This window comes from Anabrus simplex, chromosome 2 (genome assembly GCF_040414725.1).
Source record: "Anabrus simplex isolate iqAnaSimp1 chromosome 2, ASM4041472v1, whole genome shotgun sequence".
Lineage (NCBI taxonomy): Eukaryota > Metazoa > Arthropoda > Insecta > Orthoptera > Tettigoniidae > Anabrus > Anabrus simplex.
In genome coordinates this window covers 216,862,240-216,878,615 of record NC_090266.1, presented here as the reverse complement: position 1 = coordinate 216,878,615, position 16,376 = coordinate 216,862,240, and the positions used below count along the sequence as shown (strand labels likewise).

The 16,376-nt window shown below is 38.9% G+C and overlaps 1 protein-coding gene across 2 annotated transcripts in view; it reads left to right on the top strand.

Annotated features, from left to right (window-relative positions):
- The window catches only part of Ih (hyperpolarization activated cyclic nucleotide gated potassium channel Ih), a 945,440-nt gene that overhangs the window by 917,076 nt on the left and 11,988 nt on the right, over positions 1-16,376 (top strand). For both annotated transcript variants that reach the window (XM_067140514.2, XM_068226134.1), the window contains one exon: positions 9,883-10,159. In XM_067140514.2, the coding sequence (XP_066996615.2) occupies positions 9,883-10,159 (277 nt within the window). The remainder of the gene's footprint in view (positions 1-9,882; positions 10,160-16,376) is intronic.

Here is a 16,376-nt window from a genome sequence, read left to right as displayed (position 1 = left end):
TTCAACAGGACGTTGCTCACCCTCACACTGAAGGCGTCTACAGAGAAGCTCTCCAGCGCATTACACTTTTACAGTAGACTGTCCCAGCTTGATTCCCATACACTGGAACCATACTGTAACAGGGGTCTTACCAGAGACTTATATGCCCTCTCTTTACATCCTTACTACAACCCATAAATACCGTCATAATCATATGAAAAGTGCTATTGACCAGGTGTGGGACATGATGATTAGACAAAATGCACAACTCCCCTCAACCACCTCGAACTATAGATGAACTGACCCTCACGGTGCAGCAAGCATAGACCACCAGGACATGATCCAGGGCTGTATTGTCTGCATCCTCTGCCAGACACAGCAATGTATTGGAACCTGACCATGTTATCATCGTATCACTGCCTCCACCCTTTCGCCAGACATATTTGGGATGGTATAGTTGCACGCCTTCATGGTGCTGCAATTTCCATTTCACCTGGAAATTTGCATTTTTATGTGAGGCACTTAATAACAGTTAGCACGTTACCATAAGATCGAATAACCTAAAAGTGTTCAAATGATCGGTCAATTATCAGTGACTATTGATCTGCATTTAAGTTTGTCACCCAGGTGGCAGATTCCCTAACAGTTATTTACCCAGATTTTTCTCAAATTATTTCACAGAACTCTTTTGAAGGTTTCCCTAGGAAAAATTATTCCACTCACTAATTCCTCTTCCTATAAATGGATATTTCCCCCAATTTGTCCTATGAAATTCCATTTCATAATCTTTACTAATTTTAAAATTTGCTTTCAAGCTTATTCATCCTCTAATGTCATTCTCCGTCATCTCTACACAGACAACTCAGAACATATTGCTTAGTCAAGCAGCTCGTCTCCTTACTCCCAAGTCTTGTCAGTCCAAAGTTTGCAACCTTTCCATACCACTACACTTTTTTTGGAAAATCCCAAACAAATTCTGTTGCTTTCCTTTGGGTATTTTCCATTTCCCAGATTGAGTAGCTCAGGCAGTAGAACACTGGCCATCTGTGACCAACTTGGCAGGTTGATCATGGCTTAGTCCAGTAGTATTTGAAGGTGCTCAAGTACATCAGCCCCATGTAAGTACATTTGCTGGTACATAAAAGAACAATATTCTTGTATGTCTGCACCTCCAAAAATAATAAAACTATAGTTAGGGAGATGTAAAATAAATAACATTCTTAGCTTTTCCAATTCTCAAATCATGTAATCCCAGCTTGATTCCCATACACTGGAACCATACTGTAACTGGGGTCTTACCAGAGACTTATATGCCCTCTCTTTACATCCTTACTACAACCCATAAATACCCTCATAATCATATGAAGAGATCTGAAATCCTTATTTCCAACCTCGTTAATGTGATTACCCCAACAAAGGTCTTTCCTTATATTAAGACTTGAGTTCTTATACCAATTCCCATGAAGTAATTTCATTCCCCCAAAACAGTAATTAAAACTGAGAGAACATTTCCTCTTTGTAAACTTACAACCTGACTTTTCACCCTGTTTATCATCATACTGTTGTCCGCTTTCCATTTCACTACTTCGTTCAGGTCTTTTTAGAGTTGCTCACAATCCTGTAACTTATTTATTATTCCATACAGTAGACTATAACATCATCTGCAATGAGCCTTATCTGTGATACCAGTTCTTTACTCATATCATATATATATATACATCCCCTAGTATTAGAAAGCTTAAACTCACCTGTAAACTTCTCTATATACGTATTCTTGAAACCAAGGGCGCCCACAGGATAGTTTGTAGGGGGGGTGCTTAGACCTGGAAGTATGTAGTATTTTTAATAATTTGGAAGATGAATGGCGACTTGTATTACACGGTAGAATACCACCTACAGTATCCCCTACCACTTCTACGTAATACCAACTTTTAAATCATTTTCTTGAAAGAAAAACACTTGACTACATTATAATTTTTCCTTTCCCTGAAAGCTAGGGGGGGGGGGGTCATCGCCTCCCTTCCCCCAGGTATGGGCACCCTTGCTTGAAACCAATAACTACTTAATGAAAATATATTGGATTTCTGATATATTTGCTGCTGTAGGTATTCATCCATTCTAACATATTACACATTAAATTATGATGTACTTAATTATTATTTAGGTATTATGATGGTGTCCTGAGATTTATACTTGTACTATAATCTCCAGCCTGTGTGCACCAAACTTCTGCCTGTATTCTGTTCTATTGTTATACAAAAAATTTTATGAACCTTAGAAGACTCTGCTGTCTTTGCTGTTGAAATCATCTATTGTTAGTTATAATTCAAACTTCTTCCCCTTCTATTTTGAATGTATCTCTTAATTTAGACTATTTTCCAACACTGATTTCCCTTCAGTACTGCTCCAATTGTTGCAGGATAAAGACTCACTAGAGAAATGGAAAACAAAGACAGCATAAGTAAAGAAAAGTATGCTATGCCATGTACCAATAAGACAGTTGTTTCTTCAGAAAGGTAGATTGCTGCTAAATTAGGGATTTTTTTTGGCATTTCCTCTGTTTTGAAGCAAAAACAGGAGACGGACACATAGATCTTTTTTCTTTTTGCTACTTGCTTTATGTAGCACCGACACAGATAGGTCTTATGATGATGACACAAAGATCATATACATAATAGACGTCCTAGACAAACGAAAATAGGTACTCTCAAGCAAATGTAACAAAAACTTACAGCTGTGGACATCTGTGCTGAAATCAACAGAACTAGAGAACAACCAGTCTCAGTGTCAACTGTGAAATATCCAGTGATGGGAAGAGTATAAGATAATAATCACTGGGCTGTATTACAGTTATCTGCGAAATATTCTATTCAATTACAATTACAAATTACAGTACTTTTTCCACAAGTAGGCACTAAAATTACAATTACTTTACAGAATGCTAGTCTTAAGGAAACCATTGCCTTTCTTCACATGGAGCTGGAATAAGACAAAGTTTGCTAGGAAGAGATATTACTATTTTTTATTTTTATTTTTGGACATAGATACTTTAAGTGGTTATCATCACTAGGGGAGACTAAACGTGATACCTTAGAACTTTTTAAATGATATTTTCCCATCTTTTTTTAAGTTAATGAATTTAAGCTTTTCAAATAATTTGCCATTTACTTTTTAAGTAAATTAACTGGTTATTAAAATCCCCATCGCTAAGCCTTGATGTCTTTTTAAGAAAGTACATCTTCGTATTTACTGAAAAGACACCCTACAGGGACACTTGAAGGAATATCTGTGTTTGATTTTAAGAACACTGCTGGCATAAATACGGTGTCTTTGGAAGTACTGGATAGGTAAGAAAGTATCTCATCCAGGACTAGTGTAGTTGCTGGTTCTGTTGCAGCAGAACCGAAAAAGTTATCTTTGTCATCATTTATTTTTTTATTATTTCTGCTTCTATGCAATAATTATATAATGTAACAACAATTTTATTTCAAGATGTAAATTACAAGAAAAATTACATTTTGTAAAAAGTATGGTAACAATTACAAGTAAAAATTTCTAAGAATGTAATCATTACAAAGAATTTGATTTTTTTTTACTCAACTACTTCCCAAATATGGAAATATTGCTCCCATGATGTTAGGTTGTGTGGATGTGTATCTACAAAAAGCCTCTTTTGACAAACGTAAATCTCAGAGACTTTGATGGGCCAGAGTACACAAAGACTGGACCATTGTCCCATGGAAACATGCACTATGCACTGATGAATATAAATTTTTTACCAGTGAATATCTTTAATATTGTAAGTAATTGTCAGTACTTTCTCAGTGTTAGTCACCTTCACTACCTAGACATTATCTGTATGCCTGACTACCTTAAAATGCTTCTGGCTAAATGCTTCTACTCTCTGTTAATCTGTACTTACAAAGCGCTCCTTCTCTGAGGAAGAGAGAAGAGACCAGGCACGCCGCGCAGAGTGGACGAAGTAGGTCATGGAGCACTGCATTCAACCCTGAAAACATTATTTCTTCATTCTTTGGGTATACATTCCCCTTATTTATTTATGATTCCGGGAATGTCCTTCCTGCAACCTGTTTTGGCCTTGGAGTATCTATCTATACATCCCCTAAAACTTATATGACTGCCAACTATGCTTGTCGTAATATTTTTGGGATAATGACCTAGATGTTAGGCCCCTTTAAGCAACAAGCATCATCATCATCATCATCTGTCATCATATTATCCTTGGTTAAATTTTTGGATAAATTCAATTGCCTTCAGTTTCTCCCATTCTTAAATCTTTCTAATGTGCACTTCTTCCTTAATCTCTTTATTCTTTTTTAGAATGGAATAGAATACTCCTGTCTCCCAGTACCAGATCACCTGAAACTGGGGAGAGAGCATTCGTTTATTGCAATTCATTAAATTTGATACATGACTTACATTTCCCTCTCACAATTATTTGACTATTGCTACACTAAATATAATTTATTTTGTCCTAGACGTTAACAATATTATATAGTCTAGGACAACATGTATCATCCCCTTCCTTAGCTTATTTAATTCAACAATTTCTATATTACTACATTTAATATTAATTAAACCTACTAGTGGTGCTAATCACTTTTCATTTCCTTCTGCCACATTCTACTTTTAATTTATATTCATCACCAAAATATTTAGTTCTCAGTACCCAGTTCTCCTACATACCAACAGTAACAGTACTTTCAGTTAGAGCTAATCTCTTTTCATTTCTTTCTGCCACATGCTTCTTAAAATACAAACAAAGCTTAGTTATTCTTCCTGGGGAGCTCCATTCTTATTTAACAATTTAGGTATTGTATAAAATTTCTTCTCTCTTTCTACTTTTAATTTATATTCATCACCAAAATATTTAGTTCTCAGTGCATTAGTTCCCCTAAAGATGAGATGAACCTCTTCCATTATTTATCCACAGAATAAACAATGATTTTCATTATGGTTCTCTCTCAGTCCCTTATTTTTATATACCCCCATTAGCCACCACACCACACGTCTTAGTTCTCTATTTGAGAGTCTTTCTTTTCTTATTGACATATTTTGAATAATTCCACAAAATTCTGCTAGTGTTCTTTTGTTTTCACATTCTGCCCTAATCATCTTTTTCTCTATGTCCCTCACTCAATCTCTTTCTTCTCTGTTACCACATTTAAAGGTACATACCTTATTTATTTTCTATTTGAGACTCCTCAGCAATTGCTTTAAACCCATCCCATAGGCTCTTTACAATTTTATTTTCCATTTTCCACCATTTATAATTACTTTCTTTTAAATCCCTCGCACTCTTCTCAACCATACGGTACTGCTTAATAGTCCTACTTTTTCAACCTTTCTATATCATTTATTTTTAACTACAACTGAAACAGCTTCATGCTCACTTATACGACCTATTACTTCAGTTTCTCTATAAAGCTCGTCTGGTTTTATCAGCACCACATCTAGAATATTCTTCCCTGTAGACAGTTCCATCACCTTCTAAATCAGCCATTCTTCCCAGATTAACTTATTTACCATTTGTTGGTCATGATTTGTGTCATTTGAATTACCTTCCCAGTTAACATTTGGTAAATAGAGATCACTTACTACAATCATGTCCCTTTCTGTGTCATTCTCCTACACAACTGATTATCTTATCAAATCAAATAATTCTGCATCAGCATCACTCCTTTCAGGTCTTTATACCCCAAAAATACCAAAATGCCTACTATCTATAGAGATGACCCATCACACCTAGAATTTTATTTCTTGTTACTGGTAGGCTACTCATCCTTGCCCTTTTCATAGAAAACAAATTCTTCTTTCACCAATGCGACCACTCCCTCTTGTTTTGATTGTATGCTGTCTCTAAAATAGACACTCCAGTTCTGGGAGAACATTTCTGTCCCTATGTTATTACTAGGGCCCGGATTCATGTGCACTAAAAACTCCGAAAACATGCATGCTCATATGCACTAAAAATGTTGTAAATATGCACAAAAATATGCACTAAAAATAAAATAAAATACAATTACCAGACGCAATATTTAACTTTAACTAAGTGTTAAATTGATAAACATGTTTAATTCCTTGTAAAATGATGCATGTCCATAAGTTTCAACAGCTTTTTAATGTTTTCAGGAGTTAATAACTTTGTGTTATCAGCCCCAATTAATTTATACGCTGAAAATGATCATTCTACGTCGATGGAATACTTGAACACTGGCACTAACTGCTCGGACCATCTTCTGGCAAAATATTCAGGCATTTTTAGAGTTTAATCAGGTGAAACACTGCAGCAGACGAAGAGCAAGTTAGCAGATGAACGCACTTGTTTAAGCAAATCTCGGGAGGCTACTGTAAGAAGAAGGAAAGAGTAATGTCAGAAAGAAGGAAATAACTGTTGCGAAAAGCGTCATTATCCATCTACCTGCTTGTATTGCGACACTGAAAGCTTTTTACTTGATCAGGGAAGGCTTCTCATTTTGCCAAAGGATGTACAACATACAAAGTTCATTAAATTTTTCATTTCGTTCAGAAATCTTAGATAATCAAGCACACATCAGAGAAAAATATGTCCGTATATGCACTAACGCTCAAAATATGCAGTAAGGTTCAAAATATGCATTTGCATATGCGCATATGCATTTTTAAAATATCCGGGCCCTAGTTATTACTGATTAAACTCCTATTACAGTATCATGTAAACAGATATTAAATTACTTAATTCTATTCCTTTCCTGATAATACTTCTATAGTTCAACACAAAAACTTTTTATCATCCTGATTTGTCTTTCCTTCTACTGTCCTTAACATCTGTCTTAATGTAATTCCCAGATAACACTCTACCCTAGTCCCCTTTCCTCCACACACAAACCCACTTGATTAATAGTAGAGTCCCCTATGACCAGAACCTCAACACTACTTAATGAATTAGATTCCCTCCCCTCCTGGTCTCCCTTGTCTTCCAGAACAGATGCAGATTCAAATTCCTACCCTCTTCTCTCCGTCTCATGAACCTGTTCTACCTCCCTCCTTGTACTCATATTCTCTACACTACATTTCCCTATCTTACTTTTCCCTTTTCTCTTACTTCTCCCTTCTCTGTAACACTTCCCTGTTCCCCATCTTGCTTCTGCTGTTCTACCAGCAGTGACTCATACCTTTCCTCACTGATATCTTTCCTGAACACTCTCCCTGACTGTACTCCTAAACCATCAATTTTTTTCCTCTACAACATTACCATACCTGTCTTTTACAATGTCTCCTGCTCCTTCTCTTCCCATTAGTCTTACCCACCTACCTACCTATATCCTTCATATATTCTGTCTACTGTGTACATCATTTGAGTGAGACCTCCATTCCTGTCCTCCATTAGATGCCCTAACTCTTACCTCATACTCCTCAGTACCACTTACAACTGCATTCCTCAAGCAATTTTCTTTTTTTACATTTCTTCCGCAGAAATATGATGCACTTGAAGAGAAAGCACTGCACTGCTCCTCGCTAAAATCTAAAACCTCTTTTCTAGCAGTATAACAGGAGATGCTAGTCCTTATCATTCTGAAAGCCTGTGGGAAAACATTACCTAACATAAATCTTAGGAGCATAAACTACCAATCACATGCATTATGTCATCATTATTATGTTGTACAGTAGGATGATCATGTCTAATATTTTTAATGATCTTAGTGATCATCATATTACAAGTCTGTAATATATACCAAATGATAAAGATATTAGTAGTTAACTTGATAGTTCATTAATAGATGTGCTTTGTCTCTTCTGCCACTGATCATTTCTAGTTTATGGCCTTACTTTCAATGTTTGCAATCTATCTGTATGGTAGACCTACTTCTTTCTTGCAAATGCCGACATTATCTCCTCGGAGCTTGAGAGCTATTAGACAAATGTTACACTGTTTCAGATAGCCTATTAACTAAATAAATCTGCTAAAATAAAATGCAATCTTTCAGGTTTAGTGTTCTCTTTTGTGTTGGTTGGAATAGAACCTGTGATCATGGGTCAGATACCATCACTGATCTCCCGAGGAATCTAATTAACCAGTGAAGGATGGGTATGACCGCTGTAAAATTCAACATTTTTATTTAATAATAATAATAATAATAATAATGGGGCATGGCATCTGTATAGGCTTGGCGGTGACCTAATGAGGATAAAATGAATGTCCAAGACAACATAAACACCCAGTCCCCAAGCCAGGGGAATTAATAGCATGAGGGGATTGATTCTGAAAACTGAACTGTGGCCATTGGACTAAAGGCAAATATTCTGTCCATTTAGCCACAAAGCCGGACTTTCATTTGCTAAACCTTAGACTACCATCTCCACTGCTCAGGGGTTGAGTATTGGCAGTAGCAGAGGCCAGGGCAGTAGCTTGTGAAGCAGCCTTGACAACACAACAGGTTTCTCCGTTGGCTATTGGCTGCAGCTCAAAACGCTGAAGGCTTGACGTTCACTAAACCAACTATCGAAAAGGGGTAACCTAGGTCTAGTGGTAGCCCATGTCTTGATCCCAGCATGATATAGATGTGGATTCCCATAGGGAATTCAAAATATTTGTTCCGAATGAGCAAATCTATAATATCAATATAAATGGTCCGTTATTGGACATTATAAATTTCCAGCCAACTCTTTCCTGGTTGCCAGCGTTTCGCCCCCATGTGCTAGGCTGGGCTCTTCAGTTGGTAACTAGCACACCTACCAAGACGCTGGCTAGCGCATACCGTGGAGGCCACTGTGTAGGCTAATTGTAGCCACCGGTGGTGCCAATGCACTATAAGAGACTTTGTCCCATTATTAAAAATTGATGCCTGCTTGGCCACCAGATGATATAGATGTGGATTCCCATAGGGAATCCGAAATATTTGTTCCGAATGAGCAAATCTATAATACCAATATAAATGGTCCGTTATTGGACATTATAAATTTCCAGCCAACTCATTCCTGGTTGCCAGCGTTTCGCCCCCGTGTGCTAGGCTGGGCTCTTCAGTTGGTAACTAGCACACCTACCAAGACGCTGGCTAGCGCATAACGTGGAGGCCACTGCTCATTCGGAACAAATATTTCGGATTCCCTATGGGAATCCACATCTATATCATCTGGTGGCCAAGCAGGCATCAATTTTTAATAATGGGACAAAGTCTCTTATAGTGCATTGGCACTACCGGTGGCTACAATTAGCCTACGCAGTGGCCTCCACGGAATGCGCTAGCCAGCGTCTTGGTAGGTGTGCTAGTTACCAACTGAAGAGCCCAGCCTAGCACACGGGGGCGAAACTACCGGTGGCTACAATTAGCCTACGCAGTGGTCTCCACAGAATGCGCTAGCCAGCGTCTTGGTAGGTGTGCTAGTTACCAACTGAAGAGCCCAGCCTAGCACTCGGGGGCGAAACGCTGGCAACCAGGAATGAGTTGGCTGGAAATTTATAATGTCCAATAACGGACCATTTATATTGGTATTATTGATCCCAGCATACGCCACTGATAGCCATGTGGTTGCCATACTATGCTTGTCGCTACTTGCTGAACCTGTTGTTGCACCATCAGCCCTGAACATTCATACTTACACTCTATGTGTTCTGATGGTATTTAACTTGCCATAAATGCAATACGATAAAGTACTTAATTACAACTGCAGTCACTGAATTAACGAAATTTCATATAGGACAGAAATCTATTACAATCAGTTCAAAAATAACTTGGCATGTAACTGACAAGCATTTCCATGGGACTTTTGACACTATTGTTTGTACATTTTCCTGTATTTATTTTACAAGAATATGCATTATCTTAATGTCTGTATAGTTGCAATATGCATCCATACCACGAGGCATCAGAAATTAATGTTATTATTTTAATTGCCTTTCAGGAGACATTATCATTAAAGAAGGCACCATTGGCACCAAAATGTATTTCATTCAGGAAGGCATTGTGGACATTGTAATGGCCAATGGAGAAGTTGCGACCAGTCTCAGTGATGGATCGTATTTTGGTGAAATCTGTCTTTTGACAAATGCACGGAGGGTGGCCAGCGTTCGAGCAGAAACATATTGCAATCTGTTTTCACTTTCAGTAGAACATTTCAATGTTGTACTGGATCAATATCCACTGATGCGCCGAACAATGGAAAGTGTGGCAGCTGAAAGGTATGTATATATACAATTACTGACTTCAAGAACTTAAGTATTTGTGGAGTCTGTTAACGAAACATTCACTATAATAGTAATAATAATAAGGGTTTATTTTCTTATTTAATACCTCTTTAATGTACATGTTTCCCTAACTGCAGTGTATTGAGAAATATTTTCATTTTAAGTTAGGTATTAGACTGAATGAGATCTAAAGTTCAACATTCAGAAATAGCCATGATGTAGGAGTGTGTTCAATACCACATAGCCATGTCTACGAGGAATGATAAGGAACAAGGCAGGACACTTGTGTAAGCTCCTGCACCAAGGGCATAACGTATATGATATGAGCTAATTATATTTATATAGATTTACTAAACACATTGCGTACAAGGTATTAATTAATTAAATGAAATTAGCATCATTTGCATAGTATGACAAAGTCAATGTCCTGTCTTTGGACTCAATGATATGATAGGTGTTTCATGGTCCTCCACATATGGTGCACTGACATCTGTCGGTGGGGCTATGGTAAACCTTGGTCGAACATATTCGGTGATGTAGTCCGTGGGCTACCACTCTTGTATATAAATGGCGCAGTTGGTACTTGGCCTTTTTCCATTCGTTGCTTGTCATCGCTGGGGTGGTGAGGAGTCCGGGATTGATGTCCCTCACTTTCTGTCGCCTGTCTTCTAGGAATCTGGTGCTTTGTGGTGTTGGTATCAGATTATGAGCTTTCATCAGGTCTTCTATAAAGAAGGTTGTGTCTGCCAGGATATACGTTATTCTGTTTTGCGTGTATTTTGAGACACAGAGCCTTCTTTTCAGGTACCGGTAGGCTGTTTTAATTCCCTCTAATCTCTTCATCGAGTATGTGAGGTGGTTCCATATAAGCTGTATGCCGTATGAGGCAATGGAAGCAATCTTTATGTCGAATAGTCTCAGGGCTGTTGTGACGGATAGTAGATTCATTTTGTTTCTTTTTTAAATCTCGAAAGTCGCCTTTATTGCTCTTACAGCTCTGTCTTCAATGTGCTTGGAAAAGGCATGTCCTGTCACATGCAGTGTGAGTCCTAGGTACTTGTAGCTTTTGACTATTGCTAGTACTTCTTCCCCGCAAGTGAATCTATCAGTGTTTGCCAAATTTCCTCCTTTTCTGAATTTCATTATTTTTGTCTTTTCCCTACTTATAACTAGGTCATTTCCTTGGGACCACTCTTCCAATTTGTTTATGGCTCCTTGCAGAGCTCTCTTCTTTCTGTGAGCAGGATCATGTCATCAGCGTACAACCACATCCTCACTTCTTCTGTTTGTATCCTTTGTATCACATCATGGGTAAGTACGTTAAACATAATGGGGCTTATAGGATCTCCCTGGAGTACTCCGTTTGTTTGCTGGATTCCTTTGGATTGGATTAGGCCATCTGATTGTATTTTCTCGGAGGATGCTTGCTATGAACTTAAAGATCTGACTTTCTTCGTCTAGCACAGGCTTTAGTTTTTCCAGTATTCTATCCCTGTTTACCCCGTCAAAAGCTTGTTTGTAATCAACGAATGCTGCATATGCATGGCCTTCGGGTTTAGCCAGGGCTTTGCTTATGAATTGGAGTAAGTGTCCCACCGCTTGTATAGTTGATCTTCCGGGAGTAAAGCCGTACAGTTCCCAAGGTATAACTGCCATTATGTTGTTATGGATCTTTTTAAGTAAGATGTTGTTCATTATCTTGAATGGTACACATTCCAGGGCTATCCCTCTGTAGGATTCTGGGGTGTTCTGTGGTCCTTTCCCTTTGTAGATCACCTTGACCGTCGATTCTCTCCATACTGCCGGGCTGTCCATGATTTCTAGGCACTTGTTGTATAGGGCTGTCCATATCATAATGGTATATATCATTGATTATTTCATCAGCTCGTTCGAGACATTGTCTGGGCCAGCTGCCTTTCGAGGTTAGCTCTTTTCAATTGCTTGCCAAACTTCGCCTTCTGTTATTCTTTCTTCTTCCGTTAGCGGGGTACTTCCTTTGGCATGGTACTGCATTTTCTTCTCCTGAAGTATATTTGCGAAGTGGTTTTACCATATTGTCATTGAGATACTTGGGGTCACCTTGATTCTCCATGGCACTAGGTCTTTGTAGGGTTTTGCTTCTGCTTCTCGTATTAATTCTTCTTCTTTGGCCTGGGTATACTGTTGTTTCTTAGCCTTCAGGAGCGAGGTATAACTCGTTCTCGCGTGTACACAGTTGAGCCTTAGAGTGTCGTCGCTCGTGTCTATCTTTTTCAGGTCATTCAATTTTTCCAAGATCAGGTTCCGTGTTGTGTAGCATTCACTGTCGAACCAGGGTTTGCTTTTCCTCTTTGTTGGTTTTGGGGATGCAGACTGCATCAGAGATCCAGTCAGGTTCCCCAGTGCAAGATCAATGTTGCCCCTTTCTATTGTGTTCAGTATTTCTTCCATGTTTATATTCTGAACTAGCAGATCGGGAACTATTTTTCTTGGCGTCCATCGCTGCTCATTTTGCGTGGTTCTCTCCATCGATATTATCTGGAATTCTGCTCTTACTGGGAGATGTTTCCTTATAGGTGTGCCTGCTGACTCTGTGGTGGTAGTTATGGCTTTGAGCTTTAGGTCGTTTCCGCAGTAGAATACAAGGTCTATAGTGCTCGAGCCGTTGTGGGAGATGTATGTTTTTTCCTGTGCTTTGTTGCTGAGGATGAAGCCTTCCTCTTCCAGTAGTTCAAATAGTGCCTCTGATTTGTTGTTCGGTCTGTCTGTTCGGCAGTTTAGATCTCCTGCCAGCAGGGTTGGAATCTCTGGGTCAGTTTCGTTCAGTGCAGTCATTACGATTTCTATCACTTCGTCTGATGAGCACTGGGGTCTTACGTAGATTCCTGGGATTTGAAGATTTTTTAATTGTACTGTTACAGTGTTTCCTCTTGTCTCTATGTGAATTGCTTGTCCTAGTGCTGGATTGTAGTAGCACGAGACTCCACCTGATGGTCTTCCTTTTGGCCCGGCTTTGGCCAGGGCATGTGCGGCGTGGAAACCATGTATGTTCCAAGGTTCTTGTAAAAGGGTTTCGCAGAAAATCAGAATGTCATTACTGGATATTATGTCGTCTAGTAAAATATTTAGAAGAGATTTTAGTCCTTCCACGTTCCACAACGTGATTTTGACGTCACTCTTCTTCTTTGATTGTAGTCAATTGCGAAATTGATACGGTCGAAAGATTACTCCTTTAGGCCATAATTCCTCCCTCTCAACTTCGTGTTTGATGCGTTCATCGACTGCAAGTTTGAAGCATTTGTTTCTTCCTCTGGTATTTAATTCCACGCATTCTTTTACTTCCTTGATGCCTTTCTCTTTTAGGTGTTCCGTGATGCCTTCGGGTGTGGTCCTCTCATCCAGGCGACCCAGAAAAAGCCAGTATAGTTTCACTGCAGGCTTTAGTCTGCTTGACTTTTCTCCTCTTCCTATTTTAGAGAAGGGGTGGGTGTTCTGCTGGCGACTTGCAAGTTTCTGGGTTGTCGGTCCCTTTGATTTGTTTGCCTTTGGTGTTCGCCTGTCTTCATATTTTGTAGATCTTCTGCTTCCGTGGGGTTTCCGGTTATGGTGTTGTTGCCGGTTCTATTTGTCTCTGCGTTTCCTTCTAGAGACTGTCGTTCTCTGCGTCTTCTCCCCTGTTTTATGGTAAAGCCCTCGTTGTCCTCGTCTCTCCCAATGCTGCTCTCTTCGAGTTGCATGGTAACTTCTACCTCTATTCTCGTGGGCCGTTGGGGGGGGGGGGTGTCCGTATCCTGCTGCATTGCGTTTTTAATATCATCTTTAATCAGCTTTCTGGTTTTGTTTGAGAGGTTTTATATTATAATTGGTTTACATTTTCCGTGATTTGTTTTTCCATTTTTGTGCTTGCGTCTGTCTTAGGTGTTTGGCCGGAATGTGCCTCTAGGCTCCATCTGTCAAAGGGGTCATTGGTCTGTTGTGTTTCGTCCAGTTGGCCTGCAGATGTAAGTGGTCGCTGGTTACTGCTAATATCTACACATATTTCACCTGGTCGGTCTGTAGCTGTCGCCCTGTTTTGGTTTCTGTCCGCATCTTCGTGTTTTGAGTCAATAGACAGTGTTACCAGTCCAATGTGCCGGCCGTCTTCTTCTTTGTATGTATATTCTTTTTGTTTTATTCCAGCTGCTTGGCCAACAGATGTCAGTAATCGCTGGTTGTTGTCGCTGTCTTCATGTGCTTCAGCTGGTCGGCTAGTAGATGTCACTAGCTGCAGTCTGCTGCCCACCTCCTCGTGTATGGTGTCAACAGGCGGAGCTAGTTGATGGTTGCTGTTGTCATTTTCACGTGCTTTGATCGGTTGGTCAACAGATGTCTCTGTGCGCACGCTGCTTCCCATCTCATTATTCCTTGTGCTAGCATATGGTGCCACTTGTACCATGAGGCAGCTGTCTCTTCCTTGGAGCGCATGATTTGTTTTCCTTTCCCTAACCTCGTTTTGTGCTATAACACCAATTCCGATCTTATCATCTAGAGACCTTTCTATTTCTTTAAAACAGTTTCTGATGACACTCACCGCTTTATGTATGTCTTCTTTTGATTCTCTTTTCAGGTAACCTCATGTTTCCACAATATTTGCCAGTGTTCTGAGAGCACATTCTAACTGTTCTCCTAACGTGTCCGCCATATTACCCGTTAATTATCGAAAGTAGAACTAACGCAATATATTGCCAAATTACCCAGTATATGAACAAAGGGATTATTCATTATTATATGTCTTTTCACGAGACTTTTATCCTGATGTAAACATGGTATGTCCTCGCCTCCGCCGAAGAAAGAGTTGTGATTCGCTGAGCGTGTAGTACCGACCTCCACCCTGTCAATGTCTCGTGTTCGGACGTACAGGGCTGTGCATCGCACACGACAACAGTGCGAAGATCTGAACTTCTGAATAAACCTGGATTATGTTCACTTAGTTTAAGAGAAGACTTCCTGTATTACACCACGCCTTGTGCCTTCATTTCTCGTTATTTAATCACTATTTTATAAAAGAAATATATATATATATATATGACAACCATATTTTAATTTGATTACGTACTCTTCCAAACTCTCTAAATGTAATCAACTAAAATACGTAAAATAAAATAAAATTAATGCGACGTACTACTTTTCTTGGAGCTGGCATTCAGTCGAGTGAGTGCGACAGTTGCTTCTCCAATTAACTACGTCTATGTCCATGTGCAAAGCCAAGGTGCTCTGCCTATTTGTTTACATCAAGATTAAACTCTCATGAAAAGTGGTATATAAGATTATTAAAAATTAACGTTTTAATACGGTATATTTTATTTGACTGCCTCCAATGTTTAATGGCTAAGCTGCTGAACTGCCAATACAGCCGTACACCACTTAGATATTCGTATTTAAAATTGCTTTAATTTTTCAGTTACTGCAGAAATATACTCTGTAACGGAACTGGCAGTTATAATAATTTATTCGATTACAACCCAGAAAATATACGAACCAAATTAAATAAAAATCTGTTCAAATAAAGTTTGAAAAATATCAAACCGCACAACCCCTGGTGAAAGTACACCATTTTCTTACCTTCTCGCAAAGAGAGCTTGTTCAAAACTGAGTTGACTGATTGTTACTACCTCAAGTTATTGTTGACAGTTGTCAAATAAATGTGTGAAAATGTTAAATGATAAGCAAATTTTGTGCATAATACGTTATCAGACGTACTACACATCAAGAGAGTATCATTTTCAAACTGAAATATGATCTTTTGGTATCAATTTTCATTGCTGTTTTTACTAATTTGATGCAGGTCTTTTGTGAGGAGCATGTCGTGGTGTTGCAAGAGACGCCATTGTTTACAGCTGTGCTGTGTTACATTCAACAAAGTTACAACTACTGCTAGATGCAACCGAATGACAATTCCTCTATGTACGAATTGTAAAAAAAAAAAAAAAAAAAAACTTTTTCGTTGTGATCTGATCTTCTGACCATATCCGTGCAGAGTGATATTAGGCTAGATATTTATTTTATTATTTTGCGAGGAGTCTACGGGGCCCTTGAAGGCCCAGGCCCACCTGCATTTCAGGCCCTAACATTACGATCCTGTCCTGCACTGTTGTCATGACAGCAGTCGTTCAGCTAATAACCAATGAGAAAACACATGAGGGTATGCCAAGGATAGAAATGATCGGAGGATAGCAGAATTCGTATTACTTTG